General features: G+C 32.0%; 1 protein-coding gene across 6 annotated transcripts in view; it reads right to left on the bottom strand.

The window, feature by feature from the left end:
- Window positions 1–369: 369 nt before the first annotated feature.
- The window catches only part of LOC107454911 (uncharacterized), a 33323-nt gene continuing 9719 nt past the window's right edge, over window positions 370–23973 (bottom strand). For 2 of the 6 annotated variants that reach the window (XM_087157092.1, XM_087157091.1), the window contains exons 4-11: window positions 20497–20601; window positions 18812–18913; window positions 12301–12402; window positions 9386–9496; window positions 6173–6280; window positions 5330–5452; window positions 4762–4858; window positions 370–464 (exon numbers count right to left, since the gene is read on the bottom strand). In XM_087157092.1, coding sequence (XP_087013218.1) covers window positions 398–464; window positions 4762–4858; window positions 5330–5452; window positions 6173–6280; window positions 9386–9496; window positions 12301–12402; window positions 18812–18913; window positions 20497–20601 — 815 coding nt within the window. In that variant the 3' untranslated portion in view covers window positions 370–397. Of the gene's footprint in view, window positions 465–3696; window positions 3831–4761; window positions 4859–5329; window positions 5453–6147; window positions 6281–9385; window positions 9497–12300; window positions 12403–18811; window positions 18914–20496; window positions 20602–23973 lie in introns of those variants that run through there. The other 4 variants (XM_087157094.1, XM_087157093.1, XM_087157095.1 and 1 more) reach the window with 3 other exon arrangements.

Here is a 23973-nt window from a genome sequence, read left to right as displayed (position 1 = left end):
ATGAAAACAGTTCTAAGTGCGTGTTTAAAGAATATAACATTCCTGTTAACAAAAATGGAAACCACTTAAAATGCGTGTCTAAAAACTTCGGTTTTTTTATTTTTTTTCAAGAATAATAAATCCGTAATGTGATGTTGATCATTTTCATAAATCACTTGGTAATTTTTTTATATTAGTCATCTCTTGAAAAGATTTTTGTGCCTATAATTGGCTAAATTATTATCCTAATCCGGTCTTTATGGTTGACAGAAACAGGTAGGAAAAATCCCTTTAAAGACAATTATCCCGATGAAAAACGGGAGAATCTCTTTTCACGACGGCATCCACTGATAACGCAATGCGAAGATAATTTCAAAAGGCAAAACTTACCTTACAGATATTAATATTCAAGAGTGGATTAAAGAACTGTAGAGGAATCTTGAAGGGGGAAGTAATCCTGATATCCTTTTAGAAAGTGATCGCATCTACAATGCAAATGAAACAGGAGTTGAATACTGCCCTTAAATAGGAAAAATCCTAGGCCCTAAAAATTATAAGGGTTTTTGCTGCCCTTCATAGACGAATCTCTGAGAAAACACTAATGTGGTTTTAGGCCTAGTACAGGGATGGTGAACCAATGGCACGCGTGCCATTTATGGCACGTGACACAATATTCTGGGCACGCCACAGATCACGAAGTTCACTATGAAGCATATTAACAAATAAAATTATAATTCACAAAAAAAAACCAATTACTTACAAAAAATTAATAACTAATATCAAATGAACAATAACCATAAAAAACAAGCTAACAATAAATAACTAGCAAAAAAAATTAACAGTCCCTGCTTAAACTAACATCTTACAACCTAAAGTTGTTTGTCATCTAAGCTGCAACAACAGGAGTCATGTTGCTTTAAGTTGAATTGCGCGTATAACTGAGACATTGCAAAATATAGTCTTTTTTCATAGTGAATAAAGAGTTTGGAGCTGATAGTATCTAAACTGCTGTTTGTAGAAAATGCAACACCATGAAGGAATCATCAGAATCAAATGAAATTCGCAGCAAATGTCAATTATAGGATATTATGCAAATTAATAAAGTTTCAGAGCCATCGCGCGTGCGTGGCGCGCGCAGCGCCCTCTGAATTGATGCTGAAAGCGTATAAATAAAGTGCTGTAGCGGGACGTTGAAAATAGTCTATGATTATTTGTTAGTGGCAAACGTTTAGTGAGACCTGAGTATGCCTCCACGACGGAAGAATAAGAAATTCAAGCAACTTACGGAGTTTGAACGAGGGAGGATAATCGGCCTTCGAGAAGGAGGATTTTCCTATCGCGCAATAGCAGCTCGTATGCAGCGGAACAGTTCCACAGTGATGCGAGTTTGGAAGCAGTGGACCGACGAGCACCGAACAACTCGAAAAACAGGCACTGGACGACAGAAGGTGACGTCAGAGCGCGATGATCGACACCTGCTCCGCATGGCGGTGAATGATCGCACAGCTTCCTCCAGGCAGCTGGCAGCACATTGGTCTACTGCTACAGGTGTACAATTGTCGGCTTCGTCAATTCGTCGTCGTCTGCTGCGCCGTGGATTGCGTGCAAGGGTGCCATTATACAGGATTCCCCTCACGGCGGATCATCGACGGCTGCGTCGGCAGTGGGCTCTTGAGCACAGAGACTGGCGAGCTGATTGGCACCAAGTTGTCTTTTCAGATGAATCACGCTTCAATTTGTAGACCCATGATGGCCGTGTTCGTGTTAGACGTTATGCCAGTCAACGCTGCCTTCCTGAGTGTATTATTGAACGACATAGTGGTCGAACACCCGGAGTTATGGTCTGGGGTGCGATTTCGTATCATGGACGATCCAATTTGATACGAATTGAGGGTAATCTCAATAGCAACAGATACGTCCGTGAAGTGCTACAGCCCGAAGTCGTTCCTTTCCTTCAAGGCATCCCTGGAGCTATCTTTCAGCAGGATAATGCACGCCCACATGTTGCGCGGACTGTTAGAGACTTCTGTTCAGCACAACGCATGCAACTTCTTCCTTGGCCAGCTTATTCGCCGGATATGTCGCCTATTGAGCACGTGTGGGATATGGTTGGTCGGCGTCTCACTCGTGATCCGCGTCCTGCAGTTTCCAAAGACGAACTTTGGTTGCGCATACAAGCGATATGGAATTCTCTTCCTCAAGCAGATATTCAACATCTGTTTGACTCCATGCCACGTCGTATAGCAGCACTTATTGCAGCGCGTGGTGGCTGCACCAAATACTGATTTCGGACGCTTAATTTGTTTCTTTTGTTTTGAAAATTTCATCATTTATTTGTATCAGTACAAGTCGTTTCTGCATTAAATTTCATTTGATTCTGATGATTCTTTCATGGTGTTGCATTTTCTACAAACAGCAGTTTAGTAATACGTATTATTTTCCCAATAATCACGAAGTCAAAATTTTTTTACGGCACGTCTATGACTTCATTAAACAATTTTTTTAAAAAATTGCACGTTGGTGCATAAAGGTTCGCCACCCCTGGCCTAGTAGGTCAAATATTTATCAGATTTCCCTCCCCCCATTAATAAGGAACTGCTGTGAAGTCAACACCAATCTGTGTCATTTGTTTTTAGAGCTAAAACAGGCATTTCCCTCTGCACTAGTGTTTCTTATCATTTATTTTATTTTTTTAACGTCAAGGACCGTTTTCTGAAATTCTCTTTCCCTGTATACTAAACATTGTATTATTGTATTCAATATAGATTTATTCTGTATTTGAAAGGTTTTACCTTTCCCATCCTAATCAGCTGTTATTAATAATAACCGAGGATTATTGATAATAACTAAATAAGCGGACTGAATGTAAAAATTGTTTACTTAAAAAATTTTGATTCATTGAATATCTAAGTTTTCTTTGTTCGTTACTCTTTTCTCCTTCTTTTTCTTTTTATAAAAAAAGAGTTTTTCAGTGATTTACAACAGCAAGACTAAAAAGTTATATTTAGTTACACTCCTTAAATCGTTCAAATCTGGAGGGAATTTTACTTTTCATATCTGCTTTTGTAGGAGTTCACTCTGGAATCGAAATTTTGATTGACTATACACCTAGGTGACACAAATTTTCAAAGGTAAGTACCATTAAATAAGTGATAAATGAATATTTAACGTGCTAAAATTAACTTTTAACTTATATTAATTTTATGCTTATGACAACCAAAGAAATTTAGATCATCTTTGTTAATTATGGAACTTGTCACATGATTAATAACAAGGCCTCGACAACAATGACTGTTTTCGACCATTACCTTTTATGATGTTATTTTTACTTATGTCGGTTGTCAATATCAACAAGTCTTTCTTGAAATCAAGTGACGGATGTGTTTCCTGTTTTTTTTTTTCAAGAATACGAATTCAGCCACACACACGTCACAGCCCGTTTTACAGAGAGGACCCTATCATACTCCATTCCTTCATCTACGGATAATAATTTTGCCCTGTATCAGGGAACAATCAATCTCCAATTCAGCGTCCACAAAGGTATTAATATGTTAGAGGAACTTGGAGTACTTTGTGACCCCAACAGATTCACGGGCACCAGTCATTATTTAATACACTGAGATTTTTCACGGCCTTTCTTACTTCCATTCTCGCAAATACGAGTCCAACGTTTTTATTTTACACACAGAAACAAAATTACAAAAAATTAAAACCATCTTCTATTAAAAACGATTTATTAAATGATAGATACAAAAAGTGAACTCGTTTTATTTTTCACAGAGAGCAAAAAAAAATGATAATAATAATCAAATCAAGATGTCCTTTTCTTCTAAATTGTAACTACTAACGTCCTGAAAAAGATAAGTATAATTTAACTTTGGATCTTTTTATATATATATATATATATATATATATATATATATATATATATATATATATATATATATATATATATATATATATATATATATATATATATATATATATATATATATATATATATATATATATATATATATATATATATATATATATATATATATATATATATATATATATATATATATATATATATATATATTATATATATATGTATATATATATATATTATATATATATGTATATATATATATATTATATATATATGTATATATATTATATATATATATATATATATATATATATATATATATATATATATATATATATATATATATATATATATATATATATATATATATATATATATATATATATATATATATATATATATATATATATATATATATATATATATATATATATATATATATATATATATATATATATATATATATATATATATATATATATATGAGAAGTGTCACACATCTGTAGCAATTCATAGGAAATTATTATAGCTGGGTTGAAAGGTGATGCTGCAATCGACATTTAGCTTCGATATCATATCTTTCGAATTATCATTTATTTAAAAATTTTAAATTATTTCGGTTATTACTTTTACCGCAATTAATTGATTTTTTTGCTAACAATGGTCCATTTTGCTGAAATCAATGGTGAATCATAAAGTAACTAATAAAAATGACTTAATATATAAATGAACAGTATATATTTATTATTAAAATCGGAGATATTTGACTAATTAAAGTTCATTTCTTGTATGAAACAATTTAAACTCTATTTCACGAATTGCTATCATACCAACCCAATATATAGCACCAATTTTAATACCAAAGATATTTTCTCAATATTCCACTATTGAATCATAGATCTTTTGAATACCTTTTTCTGCAAATGAGTACAGCACAGAAGAGAATGATGATTCCAAAAAGTATAGATTCAATGTAGGTGGCTAATCTCCAACCAGAGGGCAGAGGAACTGAAAAATGAAAGTATTACAATTATGTGTTATAATGCTATAAGAGTCTAAAGGAAAATTATTTTGAACTGAGTACGTTTTGCTGAAATGTGTCTGGATTACATACATTACTGTTAGCAGATTGCCCGCTTGTCGTACTGCTTAAAGAATGTTCTAGAATTTTAAATAGATGTCTCAAGGTTAAAAAGGATTTCCCCACCCTCCACACCAATTGCTTTGGAAAACCTTGTTATTTTTCAATGGTAGTACGCTTCTTTAATATATTATAATATATATTATAATATATATATATATATATATATATATATATATATATATATATATATATATATATATATATATATATATATATATATATATATATAAATATATATATATATATATATATATATATATATATATATATATATATATATATATAATTATGCTGCACTTTAAATGTTAACCCAATAAGGCACAAATAACATTTACTTTTGCAATATTCATTCATTTCCCATTTGTTTCTCTCAGCAACATAACCAGAATAACATTTGCATCTAGTATACTTGTCAGGGGTGAGTTCACAAAAAGTTGCCATCATCCCGCAATCACATTCTAGAAAAAAATATTTAATTACTTAATTAAAATTAATTACTACACATTTTGACAAATTTTACAAATTTGACAATTGACAAATTTTACGAAAACATTCTTTGCTTTCTAAATATATTTTTTAAAAATATTTTTCGCTTAATCAAATAATTTTTTCCTTTAAAATTAGTTAGAAATAATAATAATTCGAACAATTATGTAGTCTTAAAAACATTAATAAATGAGAAGCAAGCATTGAAATTAGTGAGCAATATCACATATTCACAAATGTAAAATATTTACTATACTAAATATAAGTTGGAATTAGAACTACATTATTAAATTTTTTTTCCGAAAAAATCCTTTGCTTTCTAAATATATATTTTTAAATTATTTTCTTGCTTGACCAAATAATTATTTTTAATTATCAAAAATTTATTTGTCTTCTTTAAAAATTAGTTAGAAACAATAATATTTTGAACAATAATATAGTCTTAAAAACATTAATAAAAGCAAAGCAAGCACTGAAATTAGAGAGCAGAGCCTTTATGCTGTTTCAAAAATGTTGCACTATTTTTTCTTTTTCAAACCTATTGAAAGATTTAAAAGAGAATTAAGGCATGTAAAAAAATTACAGTTTATGTTGTTCTTGGGACCATAAATTTACAACAAAAAAAATCCTTAGATTTTACTAAAAGAATAACTTATGGATTATTTACATTCAATCCAGCTTTTTCAACTTACTTTCGCATTTGCCGCTTGAAGCGAAATATATGTATTTATCTTCACAAATGCACTTCTTTACAGAACCTTCAAACTCACAACTTTTGGAATTATATCCACAATCACACTCTGAAAGAAAAATTAAGTTTATAACAAAAAATTTTGGCAAAGAAATAAAGTAAATTTCAACAGTAATATTTCTTGAATGTAAACATTGAAAAACAAATTCATTAAAATTTATTAGTTCATTGTAAATTTAATTTCATGAATAAAATGTAAATGTGTGCAAAAAAGAATGTGCGGAATACCATGAGAATCTTTTGATCTAATGATCAGATTTTCATGTACTAGAACTTAATCTTAAAGGTTCACGAGGAGACCTCAATTATGCTAATTAGTTGCGAAGGATTTATTTTAAGTTCAGAAATCAGATAGAAAAATATTCTTTTCTGAAAAAAATTTTTTTTTATGGACTGATTTGAATTCGAAGTAAAGCACAGAGGTAAAAACTACGCGGGAGCCACCAATAAAAACAGATAAAAAGTTCAAGTGTTCAACTCTAAAAGTTTGAAAAATCATAATAAATAATTTATAAATAGATTCAAATTTTCTGTTCGAAAGAGATTAAAAAGTAAACAATATTTGCCTTTTGGTGAGAAATCAGCTCAAAGTAAGCATATTGCCTAGAAACTTCGAGACATTTTTCTATAAACCATTAATAAACAAACCTTATCGGACAATCACATTACTTTATTTCATTTTTTTAAATTGTCTGAGCCTGGTTGCTTAGCAAGGGAATAAAATTTGGTATTTCACTCCTGAATAATCTATGATTATCTTAAATTACTCGTTTGCAAAGGAGATATAGCTTGGGCGTCTTTTGAGCTTGTTGCCAAATATATATGGCTTTCTAGATATAACCTTCCCAATAAGATATAACCAATGTTTCCAAAATTGTGTCTACTCCCCCTAATTTGAGGGCCAAGAATCGAAATTTAGAAAAATATATATGTCTATTTAAAGAGAGTGCATTTTTTATCTGATTTCATAACTTAATTAATAGTTAGGACAAATAAATTATCATAGTTAAAGTCAACCCAGGAATCATTTGGATTGACATTTAGTACGTGAAAATCCAATCATTAGAACGAAAGTGATTCAGGGTGTTTTTATTTGTGCACTCTACATTCATAATTTACATTTATTTGTGCATTCTACATACATTCAGGGTGATAACGTTTTTAATTTGCCTCGGTAGATATAGCATACTAGATAAATACAATTTATTAAGTTAATAGCAAAGCTAGGATGTTGATGATAAATGAATTATTTTGTATTTTTTCTGCATATTTGGTTAGTTTTTCTTTCATATGGCATTATTGATATTTATGTGTCTTAGGTAATTTTTTTATAATCTATATTTTTTCACTTTTATGTTAAAAAACATTTTTATGAAGTTTGAAATATACATATATTTTTAATGGCATTTTGCTCGTGAGAAAAACCTCTTTTTTTCCTTATAATTTAATGTAAATTTTGCATTGAATCTTGTTACTTTAAATTTTCTTCAATTACAAATTATGAAAGTTGATCGGTGTTTTTTATAGCAAGAATTTCCTTTCGGGCTATAGGCGAGCTTTTAATTTCTTAGAAAATATTCGATGAAACAATGCAATTCGTATGTTTTCTGTATCGGAAATTTGAAAAATTCTAATTTATTTTTATCTATTATTTATTTAAATTTTATTTTATTCATAAATCACACATTTATTTTTATTATTATCTTATTTCTCTAAATTTATAATTGCAAGTTAAGATTGATAATTTTATTTATAAGAAAAAATTAAAGATAACACATGTTTTTGAATTATGTTAAGACGTTATTTTTCATTATAAAATCCTTTTTAATGGCTTTTTTTGCATTCTTATAAGCCTTTTTCTGATTTTTAATGCAGTAACGTTCAACCTCTAGTCACAACAGAAAACTTAGTTGAAAGTTAGCAATTGACACCTATGAAGCTATGATAGCTGAACAAGGTCACACTCACGAAGAGTTTAATTGTTAGGACCTCACACCAAGTTTTCTTCTGAATCAGTTAAGTGGGATAATCTAATTATTGTATGTTTCCAAGTGGACATGGTTACATATACGTAGGTTATTATCGGAAATCATTGCCTGTTGAATGTTAGAAGGTGGAAACTTAGTAGTCATGAGCCATGTGGTCATTTGCCACTTACATGACAAAATGAAAAGATGGTTGAAGGGAGGACTTAGCATAGCAAAAGAGTCTTCCACGGGATTTATTGCAGATTGAGTTGGCTCGAAAACTTTGTACCCATTTATATATACTTCATTCACTGACCCCTGTCAAAACTTATACAAATAGAAACTCCTCATCAAAAATTCCTTTACGAAGGTTAGCTCTAGCTCGTCTTCTGGCTTGCTTGTCCACATGCTTGATCCAATAATTCCTTTGCCTTCTTCGTTAGGTTAAAAATTACAAGACTACGGAGTTGAACATTGAGAGTTGTAAACTTAAAAATGGGTAGGATGTTTAACGCTGGTAAGAAAGGGAAATGAAACATTTATGATGCATCCTGTCCATGAACTCTACTTCCCAAAGTTAGAAAACTTTATTTTGCTATTTAGAAAACTATTTTATGCTATTTCGGAAACAGTCGTTTTAGAACAATTTTCCTTTTGCGTTGAAATCAGTAGTTTTGACGGTAAAAAAGAATGAAATAAGCAAGCCAAAAGTTACATCGCAATGGTGCAACACAAAAAGCTATTGGCTATGGTATTAGAAACATCCATAAATGTGACCAAAAGACATGCCACCACAACTTTGATCCTCTGCACTCGTCTTCAAAAGGTGTATATAGAGCAATGCAAAAAGAAATGGCAGAAAAGGTTTAATAATGAGCACATAAAATGTCTTTTATTCAGCTTGAAAAAAAGTAATGAATATTGCAGATTTATCAGAATTTTAAAACTAAGAGTTTCGATTAAAAAGAAAAGGAAAGAATTAGAGCGTTCGCTGTTATCCTCATCTTTACTAAATGGAGCTATCATCTGGTAAACTAAATAACTTTAAGTTGCCAAAAAAAGAATAGTAAAGTTAATATAAATGATTTTGAGGGTCAGTCTCAAAAACACACCAAATAAAGCTGGAAATAAGACTTCGACATTGTTTTTGGTTTGAATAAATTTGTTACAGTAATATCTTGACTTACCTTCACATTCACCATAATGGTTTTGCTTATAATTCTCAGAACAAGAACATACTTTTTTGTTTGTTTGAGAATCAAAATAGCAATTTTTGCCATTCCGTCCACAGTTGCATTCTGCAATAAAAGATTTATTTGTATTGAAATAACTACTTACAATAGTTTTAAATTTTAATAACCCAAAATAAGCTTTTTGAAATCAACAAAAATTTTCAGTAAGAATTTTTTAAAAAATTGGTGAAACTTTTGATACTAAAGCAACCACTGAAAGCCAGTTAAAAATATCTACGATTCCCGCTTTTTTGTACTAATTAAAGAATTAAATTCATAAAAATCTTATTCTTTTTCTATTTTACTGCAAATAAGAAAATTTTTCACATTTGTAATGGAATAATAATTGGAATTATGAATAAACAAATTTGAAAAAAGTATTATACCTCTGCAACAGCCTGTCGTAGGCTAGGAGAGGTCCCGACGGTTAAGGCTCCACAATATTCTGATCAATGGCATGATGGATCTTAAGACTCTTAGATTTCTTAGACTCTTTAGACTCTTAGATAGCATGATCTTAAGACTCTTAGATTTCTTAGACTCTTTAGACTCTTAGATAGCATGATCTTAAGACTCTTAGATTTCTTAGACTCTTCACACTCTTAGATAGCATGATCTTAAGACTCTTAGATTTCTTAGACTCTTTAGACTCTTAGATAGCATGATCTTAAGACACTTAGATTTCTTATTTGTATAATTTAATCTTAAATACATTACAGTGAAGTGTAACTTGTTACATATTAAACATTTAACCACTATAATTCAATATTTCTGGATGAATGACCTTTCCTCCCCCCGTAATGTTTTAAAATGTATGTCTAACTTTTTATCTACATCAAATTGTTTTATCTGATAAAAATTTTGTGAATTGTGATTGCTTTTATAACACCAAATACAGCTCTTAGTTTCTTTTCTGTCTTTCATGCATGAAAGCTGCAGTTCTTAGTTTTCCCTCTCTCAAAATATTCATAACTTCTACTTATCACTTTCAAAATAGGTACGTGAGATATACAAACGCTCTTACCCCGCAATTAATTTAAAAAAGAAAACTGAGAAGAGGTGTTAAATTATCGTTATTGGGAAATAGTTCTCCTTCTGAATGTCTTAACGCATTTTGGCTAAAAGGGCGTGAATACACCATTCCAATTATATATTTTTTATTAACATTGACGTTATTTTTTCTTGCTATTGTCAAAGGGTTTGAAGAAATTTATGAAATATCAAAAATTTCAATTGAAGTAAACACTTAATGTTGAGAATTTTTTTAACTACGCTAGTTTTTCTTTTTAACTTGAAACTGTTATTGGATTCTTTGATTTTTTGAAAATATATAATTATTACATTTCAGATTAAACATATGCTTTTATGATGGATTAATGATGGATAAAAACTTACGTTAAACTAAATGATTTGTCCATTGAGTTGGCCGATAGTTCATGTACGCAACATTTTATCTCTTAAATAAAATATTATTTTTTATACACTTTTATATTTTAATGGATGTAATTTAAGCATAATTCAATGAAGATAACTACACTTTATAAAATTTCTATGTCCGGCATAAAATTGGTTAATCTCAACCATGCTTGCAAAATTTCATCAGGAAGAGCAAATTCTACCACAGGGCGGCATATTTATCACTGGTTACTCTTAACGTTTCAAGTAAAAATGTAAATTTACAGTCTCAATGCAAAAAATAACAGTCACAATTTCAAAATAACAGTTAAAATGTAAATTTGTTATTTTCAGTTTTGGATAATACTAAATTCAAAAGTTCTCTTAAAACTTATATGCTGTACACCCCTACCTTTTTTTAAATATTTTTTTAAATTTAAATAGTCAAAAAAATGTGCAATTAGTTTAATTTTTTTCCTCAAACTCTTTTGTTCTGTTTCCCCTTTCCCCACAGTTTGGCGTCACATCACCGAAAGCCATCAAAGTAACAATAGAAATTTGTTTCTGGCTAGTTTAATAACTTTAATAAGTACCTGTATTGATTGGTATATTTATAAATTAGTTTTCAAAACTTTTTCCTTCTAGTTTCGCATGATCAAAATTTCGATTGAAAATAAAAATTGTAAAAATTTGTTTCCTCGCAATTCTTAAGAAACAATTGTAACTTATATTAGCATAGAGCTTAAATTGAAATTTAAGATATTTATTTTAAAATTGACCGATACTATAGATTTGCGACTATAGCTTATGTTTGGTAATGAATTCTCACTCTCATGAACAGAAAACCATTGAAATTTGCATCGTCATCGGATACAGAGTATCTGTAAAATTTTAATCACTCTAGCTGGTCGAAATTTTTAGTGGCGATAAGGTGGATTTGGCGATATGACAATTCGGCTTTCAGTGATCAGGAAACGAACTCATCGAAGTAGTTGACTCATGGGAGCAGTTGGAATTTTTGATAACAATAATTTTTTTCGAGTGGTAATATTTGGAAAAATTCTGTTCCTAGGGATTAGAAAATATTGGTGACGAATATTGAGATCTAGAAGGAAACTTTTTTTAAATTTTAAGTGCTCTAGCTAGTTTTTAGGTGCTTGAAATTATATAACGATATTATTATAGATAAACTCGAAGTATAAAAACAAGAAGTATTTTGCTTGTCGTTATTAAGCTTGTCGTTATTTTAGTTACTAAGCACGGAGCTTCAGTTGAAATTTTAGTATACTAACTAGTTGCTAAATAGGCCTGCCATTTGTATTGTAAAACACAAACAACGAAAAACGAAAGCGGATTAATTAAAGTGTGGAAATGAAAATGGATTAGATACGTTAATATAAAGTCAACTTTTTATATCTTTTTAAGCTAAATGTATCAAAAAGAATAATAATAAGGAGTTCTTGAATTCCTCTTACCTTCACATTTGTCACCTTTTTGAGCAGTCCCCGCGTCGCAGTGACATTTTTTTCCAAAACTCATAAAAGTGCACCCTATATTTTCATTACCACAATCACATTCTGAAACAATAATAAATCAATTATTCAAACTATCGCCAGTAATCTATTTATTACAGTTAAAATAGCTCAAAAAATTATCAAAACCTTGACATCTAGCATTAAACCTTGCGTTGCGGATGTACTGTTACCCTTCAAACTTTGGTTAGGCTGTAATCGCTAAATTTAACTTTGGTAACAGTTACCAAGGTTCAACAATAGACAAATAACAAAGGAATTACTGGAAACACTTAACATTTAAAACAAATTTTATTACAACTCTAAATTCTCAACAAACAGAACTCCAATCATTTCCAAATGCTAACATGTGCACCAATATCTCCAAATTATACACTATTTCAAGTTCCAAAATTTTATACACAAGATTAACCTTTTAGATAAAATGCAATTTCAAAGTTCTAAGGCATAATATTCCATTAACCCCTATCAAAAAGACAATTAAGAAACAAAATGCACTCTCATTCTAACTCTACTAAAATTACTTAAAATTTAGATTATGATATCTCTATAACATGTCATCATGCTTAAATATCAATGGCTCTCCTTAAAATATGTATCTAAAAACACAGTAGAAACAGTTTAAAATTTAGGGTAAATTATTCTTCTAAAATGGTACCCAAATCAAAATTAAAGTTTTATAAGTACAAAATAAATTTAGGGATCACCTTCTGAAACGCCCACCGGAATTGCGGCTAAACTCGTGGACAAAGCAAATTCCTTATTTCTGATAGCTAGTACTCTAACTATTCCAATTTCATTAGGCTTTCTCCTAGGAAGGCAGCAGGCACACGGGGAACACCGGACTTTCAGTATGGGTACACTTGTGTTTGGCCCATAGTCTCGAACATAGCGGCCTTCAGCTTATCACTATTGATCATCAACCCAGAGACTTCAGCTTAGCTTTTCCTCAAGACCACGATCCATCCTCTCAGCGGTGCTGTCTCAGATCAACCTTCTAGCGGGCAAGCTCCGTCCTCTCCGTGGTACTACCTCAGTACTCATACTCATATGTGATGGTTATCTCATCAGCCCCGCTAGGGGCTCTAACTAATTCATCTGAGTGGAAATAAATAATAAATCGCCGAAGCGCAACTGAAAGGCGAAAGTTGGGGTTCAGTACCTTTTACTGAGAGAAAATTAAAATGAAGTAGTGAGATATTGAACAAACAAGTTTAAGAGAGAGAAGAGGTTTTGTGGCAGACTGCCTCGCCACCCCTGGAGGTATTACCCCCGAGCTTCTCAGGTGCACAGTAGCCACATAGCCTCAGAGAAAAGGAGAAATACATAATAAATGCGCAAAATTATTTACAAGTATTTACAGCTATTTACAAAATTTATCTGATAAAAAACTGCGTCGGATAGGAAAAAGGCGGTTGCCGGGCTATATTTTATGTTGTCTTTGATGAGCTCAAAATCAAAATTTTTAAAGTAATTGCACGTATTACAAGAGAGTGCATCTCTGAAGAAACTTGCATATAGTTCAGCTATGTGCTCATCTATTTTGTTGATTTTTAAATCTCGTCTTAGATCCTTCATTCTCATGGATCTGGGGGCTCCAGTGATATATCTGATGAATTTATTTTGAGTAATCTCCACTTTCTTTTTTTGAGTAACAGTGGTTGTGCTCCATGCAGGGGCTGCGTAGCTGATGATTGGTTGAATGCATTGGAGGTATAGCTCTCGTTTTGTTTTGAGTGATAGTTTTGAATTATAGTTTAATATTGGTTTCAGAGATCTATAGGCTCCTTGCGCTTTGCTAAAAATATTATCAATATGGGTATTCCAGTTTAAAGTACAAGTAAGAGTGACGCTTAGGTAGGTGGCCTTTCGAACTAGTGGTATTGTATCATTGAAAAGAGTAATATTTGGATAAATGACTTTCTTTTTATTTGATTTCCTAATAATTAGTAGTGAGGATTTAGTGGTGTTGATGGCTACCTTCCATTTTGTGCACCAGTCTTCGATATGAGGTATGATATTACTGAGATTAGTAACTGACTTCTTAGGATTTATTGATCTGCTCATAAGTGCTGTATCATCTGCGTAGAAGGCTAAGGTGATGTTTCTCATATTATTAAAATTTGGAAAGTCCGCTGAATAAATTAGGTAGAGCACAGGGCCGAGAATTGAACCTTGCGGAACTCCTACTTTAATGTTTCTAGCGGAAGAAAATGCTGTATTGATGTTAATAGTACTACCTCAGTCACTCTTCACGTATCTTTTATTCTCCTCTCAACTAGGCGAAAGAATCTAGACTGACCTGTTTACTCACACACGGGCCGCCACGCAACCAATGGACGTCAGAACAGAAAGAAAGATCCACGAGAAAAAACAGTCACAAACCCACTAATACACTACAAAAGTGATAATATAATCCTCCTTAAATATTAATAAACTTAACTACATATAATTCACCCCAAAAATCCCATTTTAAAAGTATAACTCAAAATGTCTAAAAAATATCATGATTGTGATTGAATTTAAGCTTTATCATAGTTTAGCCATTGATTGAAAAATAACCCATCTTTAAAAGTATTGATAAAAAAAACTACAATAAATTTCTATTTATTACACGAAAAACTGTTAAATACTCTCGTCATAGAACTTGATTAAACGTTACATAACCTGAAGATTCGAGGTTTAGACAGTGAAACTGGTAAAAAGAGGGGAGAGACTGAATCATTGCTATTTCGACAAATGAGGTACTCTTTCTGATATTTTTATTAACGCTTAGTTGCATAAGACTGAATCCAAATCGACGGGACGAATGTATGTTATCGGAACAAAAGTATCTAGACCCGGAATATTATTAACTCGGCAACTTCTGAGTCTATATTTACATGATGTTGTTCCCCTTTTCTACGGACTACCAGTTTTTTTGTTAGTGATGACCATAAGAATCGACTTCCAGGTGTCCGTCACAACTAAAGTAAAGGATAAAAGAGATGATTTTTGGTTGCCTGGCTATACATAATCTGCCTTCTAATTCATCCCAGAGTTGTTCTATGAGATTTATTTAGATCAGTCAAGTATAACTAGTTCCAATTTTTGTACTCTCCTTTCGTCAAACTATGACTGCGCTAATCTCAATGTGTAAATGGAGCTGTTTTTTCTGAAAGAGTGGTAATTCCTGAATATTGCCGTAGAGATGGTAGAGTAGCATTACCTAGCATATCGACGTACGTCTCAGAATTCATATTTAAGAAAAAAACCTGAAATATATGACCCTGGCCAAACTATGAAAAATTCACCAAAACCATAATCCTCCACCAACCATATCCACTTATTTAGCCGGGTGTTGGAATAGTATTGTTGGGGATAGTGTTTAACATTTTTGTACTACCCTCTTAGTAAGTAGTAGAAAAAAATGTTTATCAACTTTCCGTCGGGATTTGATGAGAGAGAAGAGGACAAAAAGGGAGAAACTTATAAGTAATTCCCTCAATTTATGTCTCATATGTGTTTTAGCGTTCTTCGAAAAGTTTGAGTGCTACATACAAATTTTAAAATAGGTTAATTTTGAACACAAAACCCTATTTAATATTAATTAAGAAAGACTTTGGATATTAAAAATCAATAAAAAGAGAAGAATCGGTCAATGAGAATTGAAAAAATAGCTACAGGATATACAAAAAATGCTACAATTTTCATAACGTATAAGCAAAAAAACAACCCGCTTATAGGGAAAGCTGTAAAAGTTTTATATATATATAAATTTTAGAATGTAGTTTACAATAACCACCTACAGACAGCTCTGCAAGGCATGGATGATCAATTCTAGTATTAAAATGGGACAGCAGATTGTCGTACCGGGTTAGGAGGTTTAAACTACGTGGTTTATAAGACATTGTGTGTTTCTGGTCATGGAACATCTCAGGTAAGATTACAGTACTATCAAGTTTTTATTCTTTGAGAATTCTGTACTAAGCACAGCGACATCTTTGGGCATCTTTTGAAAATCTCTGCGTAAATTTTTTATAGTTTTCATAATGGAACTGTATTATTCCTTTATGCTTTTATTCCCTTTATTGAGCAATAAATGATAAATAATTATTTGCTCCCTGTAATAAATAGGAATTTATTGGAGTTTTTTTTTTTTTTTGTATCAATACTTTTCAAAGAAGGGTTATTTTTCAATGGATGGCACCACTATGATAAAATTTAAATGCAGTCAAAATTATGATACTTCATGAGAAATTTTTATTTATCCTTTTAAAATGGGATTTTTGGGGGTAGATTGTGGATATAAATTGTATTAACATTTAAGAAGGATTGGATTATCGCTTTTATGGCGTATTAGTGGGTTTGTAGCTGGTTTTTCTTGTGGATCTTTTTTTTGTTCTGATGCGGGATGACCCCTGGATGCGGGATGAGTTTGAGCGAGTTAACAGGTCAGTATGGATTATTTCGCCTTGGTGAAAAAAGTATAAGAGGCGTGAAGAGTGGCTGAAAAAGCAGTACGACGGTAGTGCGGATCGTGCCCGATGGAATGTTGGGTGGAAACATCACCGCTGACAGGATCTATCATGGCTGCTAGAAGTGTGTTCTGAGCCGGTATCATCGAGAATGAGTTTGGATATTGCTGGAGTCTCGGAGTGAGTTGATCTAGGCTGAAATGCTGAAAGGTTGATGTTTGGAAAGAGTCTCTGGATGCCGCGACTAAGTACGCAACATTGGTCGGATGAGCTGTTGTCTGGAAGAAAGTTGATCTAAAGCCTCAGAATAGTTGACGGGAAGTGATCGATTGAATGTCGCTAAGTTCAAGACGGTTGGCAAGAATTGAGCGTTCCTCGGCAGAAAATCGAATGTTTCTAAAGAACTGAATGGCGGTCAGAAAGTCGAAGTTCTCCTAGTCCACAAGTCTAGCTGCAAGCCCGGTGGGCGTTCCAGAAGGTCATCTGCAAGTTCCTTTTGTATTTATAAACTCTAATTTCTTACCTTTTCAGTAACTTTTCAGAAGAGCATTTTATTCTGTATTTTAAATTATTTCTATCAGGTGTTAAGATTCCTATTTTAAGATGAGCCTTGGATATTTAATTTTAATTATCTGTTGTAGGAATATAATGACCTAAAGTTTAAATGTTTTTTGTAAATTTGAATGAGCTAGGATTTTTATTTCATAAATGTCTCTTTTAGTGTGAATTAATTGAATGTGGTGCATATGAAATTTAAAAGTGCTTTTTATCGAAAAGTTTTATCTTGAGTATAACCATTTGGAAATTTAAAAGTGTATAAATAGGAAATTTTAGTGCACATGAAGGAATCTGGAGATGATTGGGGTTGTGTTTGTTGAAAATTTATAGTTATAATAAAATTTAATTTTTATTGTTAAATGTTTCATGTAATTCATTAGTTATTTGTCTATTTTTGAACCTGGGTAACTGTTACCAAAATTCAATTAAAAGATCACAGCCTTGCCAAAGTTTGAAGGGTAATGGTACATCCCAAATGATAGATAAAATATTTGTTCCCAAAATTCTTAAGTCCTCTGCTGGACACCTAGATAATTTGAAGAAAAAGATCGAATTAGACACTGAAGAACGGTGAGAAGAGTTGACCAGTTTGACAGAACGAGAAAATATCCACATTTATTCTTCAAAAGTTTGGCTATGGATAATTCCGTTCAAGAAAATATTACAGAGATATCGGTCTAGGTTTTATCTTCTGTTTAACTTCTTTTGCCCTCAGTGGAAAGTTTTAATTTTCTTTTTCTTTATCGTAGATAGCTCATGTATCTAGATGGGGTATGCATCAAAAACCAAATACAATTCAAGGCTTAATTAGTAATTGTTAATTAGTCACTTAAATTGGTCATTTTTTGAAGAGTAGTATTGCCACTTTTTCATCTCTCCTACATCACTTGTTCTTTTTAAAAGGTTAGGGTCTTAACCAGTATTTCCCACGCCTGCTGTTTTAAGAACTAAATTTCCTCGCATTCACAGAGAGTACAGCATTTTTTTTTTTTTTTGTATTTTTGCTTGTTTTCTTACTCGGTTACTACTAATAATGGGATTATTAATATTGTCTAAATACAGTCAAATAAAAATTTGTGATAATTTATCACATTAATTCACTGATTTCTACCACAGAATCGTCTGCAAGCATGAAGATTGCAACTAAGCACGAAAAAATCCATTCATTGGTTCATTAGAATTGGTTTATTGAATCAGTGGTTTTAAACTTATACCAAATGAAGCTATTTTTCTTTTCCTTTTTCACATGACATGTAATATTAATTGGCTTTGAGAATTAAATGCTGCGTATAAATTATGAACCGTTTGAACAGCCATGTCTTAGCAGAAAACACAGCTCATGACTAAGATTTTATGCGTACATTTTGCTTTGAAATTTATCACATCAATGCTTAGCCTAGTGATTCTATGATAGATCTATGATTAACAGGTTTACTTACTTTTACACGTGCCATCTTTGTTACCGTAACCGATTGTGCAATTACAAATTTTTCGCTGGTTTTCAAAACTGCATCCTGTAGAGTCGAATCCACAGTAACATTCTAGAACAAAATATACCGGAATATAATCATTAAATTCTGTACAAAACACTTCTCAAATGCTATTTGTTTATATCACCAAACTTAACACTTAACAGTTCTGCTGCTCAAATTAAAAAAACAATCTCAGGTCTTTATAATCTTCTGGAGATCTAAGCTTTAAATATTAGAAAAAATAAATTTTTTTCTTGTGAATATGTAGATTTTTAAGAAGTTTGCTGTTACATACGTCACTTGCCAATATGTGCAAGCCTGCTTGAAATCAAACAAATTTTTAGGCAGGGAGTGCCCTTCATGTTTTATTTAGTGGCGCCACCTATGATCAAGAATAGGATTTTGCCACATAAATACGTCACAACCAGTTTCCCAGGAGGACTCATTCATACACCTTTCCATCCGCGGATCGTGATTTTCACTTGAACCAGAGAATAATCAATCTCCAATCCAGTACCCCAAGAGGTAATTTGTTAAGAAAACATGGAGGACTTTGTAACCGGATAAATTTATCGTGCACCAGTCACCAATTTAATGCATGGGGATTCTTCGGCTGGCTAAATTTGAACTGCCGTTTTAATGAACACGAGTCCAACGTCCTACCAACCCGGCTATCACAGCAATAGAAGAAAGTAAATTCATGTATCTGAAAAAAATTCCTAATAAAAAAATTCAGTTTTTTAATTTTATAAATATTTTTAATGATTTTCAAATATTAATTTGAAAGTGATAACCATTTAGTAAGTTTTTCATATTGTAGACTATTTTAAGAGTGTAAAGTTTCACATTTTGATCATAAAACAAAGTCTACTAGATTTAAATAATGAAACATAAAATTGTTCAAAAGTTTACTTCAATAAAATTTCTAACCCAATTTGCAACTTCCCATTGTACTCATAAATTCTGATAAACGAGGCTAAATCCAATTATATTTTATACGATTATTTTGTGAAGACGTGCAAACAGGAGAAGAAGCCTTAAAGTAATATTTAAGAGATAAAATTGTGTTAAATGTTGTGTAATATTCTGGACGTTGAGTCTCAAGTGGTAAATATAGACACTTCGAGTAATTTCATCAGCCGACTCAATTCTGAGTTTGTGACTATGAATCTTGAATGCCGCAGCTTCGTAATTTTGAACCCAACTCAGAAGATAAGGGAACTCCTGAATCAGGCATAGGGACAAAGTACACTTCGTGGAGGACTTATTAATGGAACTAACCCGCATTTGCATTACATGATGTTACCCTTTTGTATGGACTATGTAACGATGGTAGAAATTATGTAACGGTATTATTATCAATAAATTGATAAAAACAAGATGTATCTTGCTTGTCGATTAGGAAAGCCTTATTATTAAGCACGAAGCTTCAGTTAAACTTTTAGCATACTAACTAGTTGTTAAATAGGTCTACATGCGTGCCATTTGTATTGTGAAACACAAACAGAGTGATACGAAAAACGTAAGCGGGTTAACTGAAGTGTGGAATTGATAATAGATTATGTACGTTAATGTAAGATCAACTTTTAATATCTCTTTAAGCTAAATGTGTCAAAAAAAAGAAAAATAAGGAGTTCTTGAATTCTTCTTACCTTCACATTTGCCGAATTTTTGAGCAGTCCCCGAGTAACAGTGACAAGTTTTTTCAAATATATTAATAAAAGTGCACCCTATATATTCACTGCCACAATCACATTCTGAAACAATAATTATTCAAGAATAAATCAGTTATTCAAACAATCGCCAGTAGTCTATTTATTACAGTTAAAATAGCTAAAGAAATTATCAAAACCTGGACATCTAACATTAAGCCTTGCTGAAAACTGTTAAATACTCTCGTCATATAACCGGATTAAACGTTACATAACCTGAAGATTCGAGGTTTAGACAGCGAACCTGGCAATAAAAGGGGAGAGACTTAAACATTGCTATTTCGACAATGAGGTATTGTTTCTAATTTGTTTATTAACGCTTTATTGCATAAGACTGAATCCAAATCGACGGGACGAATATATATAGCGGGTAAAATTTATCTCGACGTATAATACAGTCAAACCCCGCTATAGTGAACACGGCTTATAGTGAACTCCCGGATATAGTGAACTTTTTTCTGCCTTCGACTGATTCCCCCCCCCCCCCCATTTTCATAGTAATAATTTTGAAATTTCTACTTCAAAATAAATACATATACCGATTCTTAAAACCATCTATAGAAAGTACTTTTATGTGCTCAAATGGCAGGTTAGACAGGTTTAAAAAGCGGAATAACAGAAATTCAGGAAAATTATCTGAGAGTCGGGAAGTGTTTTCATATCTGATGTTGAGGATTGCTCATCAGCTAATTTTTATTTGTACGCAAGACGAAGAGTGATGAAAAATAACACATTTTTTGCAACTACATAATATTTTTTAGTCATTTATATGAATATAATGTAATAAAAGGGAGGAGTTTGGGAAGCATTAGTGAAATTGCCTGTGTAACGGATATAGTGAACTCCCGGTTATAGTGAACCTAAATTTTGGTCCCTTGAAGGTTAACTATAGCGGGGTTTGACTGTAGTATGAACTTGGCAACTTCTAAAAGCATATATTTACATTATGGTGTTCCCCTTTTGTGTGAAGTACCAGTTTTTAGAAGGTGATGACCATAAGAATCGACTCAGCTCCGTCACAGCTAAAGTAAGGGCTGAAAGAGAGGATTTTTCGTTGCCTGACTATAAATAATCTGCGTTCTAATTCATCCCCGAGTTGTTCTAAGGCGCCGTTTCTAAACCTCGCAGCCCAGTATTCGCGACCCAGTTTTGAATCATAATTTTCATCGCACTCCCCGCTTACAATAAAATGCATACAACAATAATGTGCATGAAGTATTTTGAACTCTGTTTTTAAATTATTTTTAACTAACCGCTAAAACAAAAGTAAAAGCGAGCCAACGTTGGCGAGAAATCACATCTGGCATTTTGCCAAGCTGGATTTTTTGCCAACAGATAAAGAGAATGAAAGTGGGGAAAATTTAAATATCATATTTGAAATAAAAGCCAAACAGGGTGATAACGTTAAAAGAGTATGAAAGTAGAAAAATTCGTTAATGAAAGTTAACCTAGACGGGGTGAGCTAAACAGGGTATAAATTTTTTCGAAAAATAAAAGAAATTAAACAGAAGTATAACTAAACAAAAGAGAAAAAAAATAAGTATTGTTTGTGGAAGGGTATCCACATGACCGATGCCGTCTCGAGCATGTACAGAGCAAATGTTTTTCCATAGGAAGAAGGAAAATGTTCGATGACGCAAGTTTCAATTCCAGCCTGTCTCTTACGAGTCGATCCTTCTATCACTATCGAATTTATCGTGAATGTGCATGTTATATATGTTTTCGGGTTAATTGCAATTCACCATATTAAATATTCACAGCAGCAGATTTGTGCAGACACATGGATACATTTTTAAGCGGAAAGTAAACGAGCATTAGGCGATAATCAAGCATCAACAAGTACACAGATGAGCGTGGTTCCGAAAATTAAATCAAGAAAATATTCTCAAGAATACTTAAATTCTGGGTTTACTAGTACTGAAGTAAATGAAGAAGAAAGTGCACTTGTCTGTCAACATTTGGAAAAGCTTCATAGTAGGTACGTCAACAAACTCAGAGAAATCATCGAATTAAAATTAAAATCATATGAAAAGCAAAAATCATTTCTCAAAGAAACTTTGAGATTAAAAAAGCTTTAATTACATCTTACAAAGTTTCATATAATATAGCCAGATGTAAAACACCTCAAACCATTGGTGAAGAGCTTATTCTGCCAGCAGCAATTGAGATTGTAAAAACTATGATTGGAGATAATGTTTCAAAACAAGTGCAGTCCATACCTCTTTCAAATGATACTGTTGCTCGTCGAATTGGTGAAATAGCTGAAGATGTACAATGTCAGCTTTTCGCGAAGTTGCGTGACAAATTGTTTTCAATATAGCTTGATGAAGCTACAGATAGTAATAAAGATGATCATTTAATTACCTGTGTTCGATTTTATGATAATGTGTCAGTAGTAGAGCTACTTTTCTGCAAACCAAAAGAACACAAAACAACAGCACTCGCATTATTTGGTATTTTATATGATTTTATGAACTAGGCAAACATAGAATGAAAAAATTGCATCGTAATGTGCACCGATGGTGATCTTTCAATGTCCGAAAGATTCCAAAGTATACAAGCACTTGAAAAACAAAAATCGCTTCAGTGCGTTTGGACACAATGTATGTTCCGCAGAGAAGCTTTGGCTTCGAAACAAATGAGTCCTGGTCTGAATATTGTGTTAACTACGGTCATAATCGTAGTAAATTATGTAAAAATGAGAACCCTGAATTTGAGAATCTTTTCCTCACTTTGTAAAGACATGGGTTCAGTTCATTCAACGTTACTATTTTATTGCGAGGCAAGATTGTTACCACCTTGGGAAATTTTTGCAACGTGTTTTTGAATTCAGAGAAGAAATTACCATTTTCCTAGAAGAAGGAAACAGTCCTGAAACCGAGAATTTTCGGGATGGTTTATTTGTGATGAAATTGAGCTACTTGGTCGACTTATTCGAGAAATTAAATAACTTGAATCTTCAACTCTAAGGAGCAAATACATTTATGTTGGATACGAGTGATAAAGTTAATGCTTTTTGTAGAAAATTGAAATTGTAGAGCAGAAATTTAAAGCAAAAAAATAAATAAATAAAAACCTAACAATGTTTACAATGTTGATAATTATGTTAAAAGTTACAAGAAGAACGTGTAAAAGTTGTTTTTATAACCATTAAAAATCATTTAGCCAAACCAAATTACAATTTAGTAATAAATAACTATATGAATTTCGGGCAGGAGTAGAGGATAATTTTTCTGCACTAAAAACAAGGACATTTCGCATTCTTTTTCCATTTTCAACATCCTACCTTTGTGAAACTGGATTTTCTGCTATGGCTTCTGTGAAGACAAAATATAGATCTCTGCTAAACATGGAAACAGAACTGAGAGTGGCTATTTCTAATACTAAGCCTTTATTCGAAAAACTTTGCTCTGCAAG

The sequence above is a fragment of the Parasteatoda tepidariorum genome, chromosome 2 (genome assembly GCF_982258835.1).
Source record: "Parasteatoda tepidariorum strain Cologne lab strain chromosome 2, Ptep-v5.0, whole genome shotgun sequence".
Lineage (NCBI taxonomy): Eukaryota > Metazoa > Arthropoda > Arachnida > Araneae > Theridiidae > Parasteatoda > Parasteatoda tepidariorum.
The sequence above is the reverse complement of the archived record's forward strand: the minus strand, read 5'-3'. Positions and strand labels throughout refer to the sequence as shown.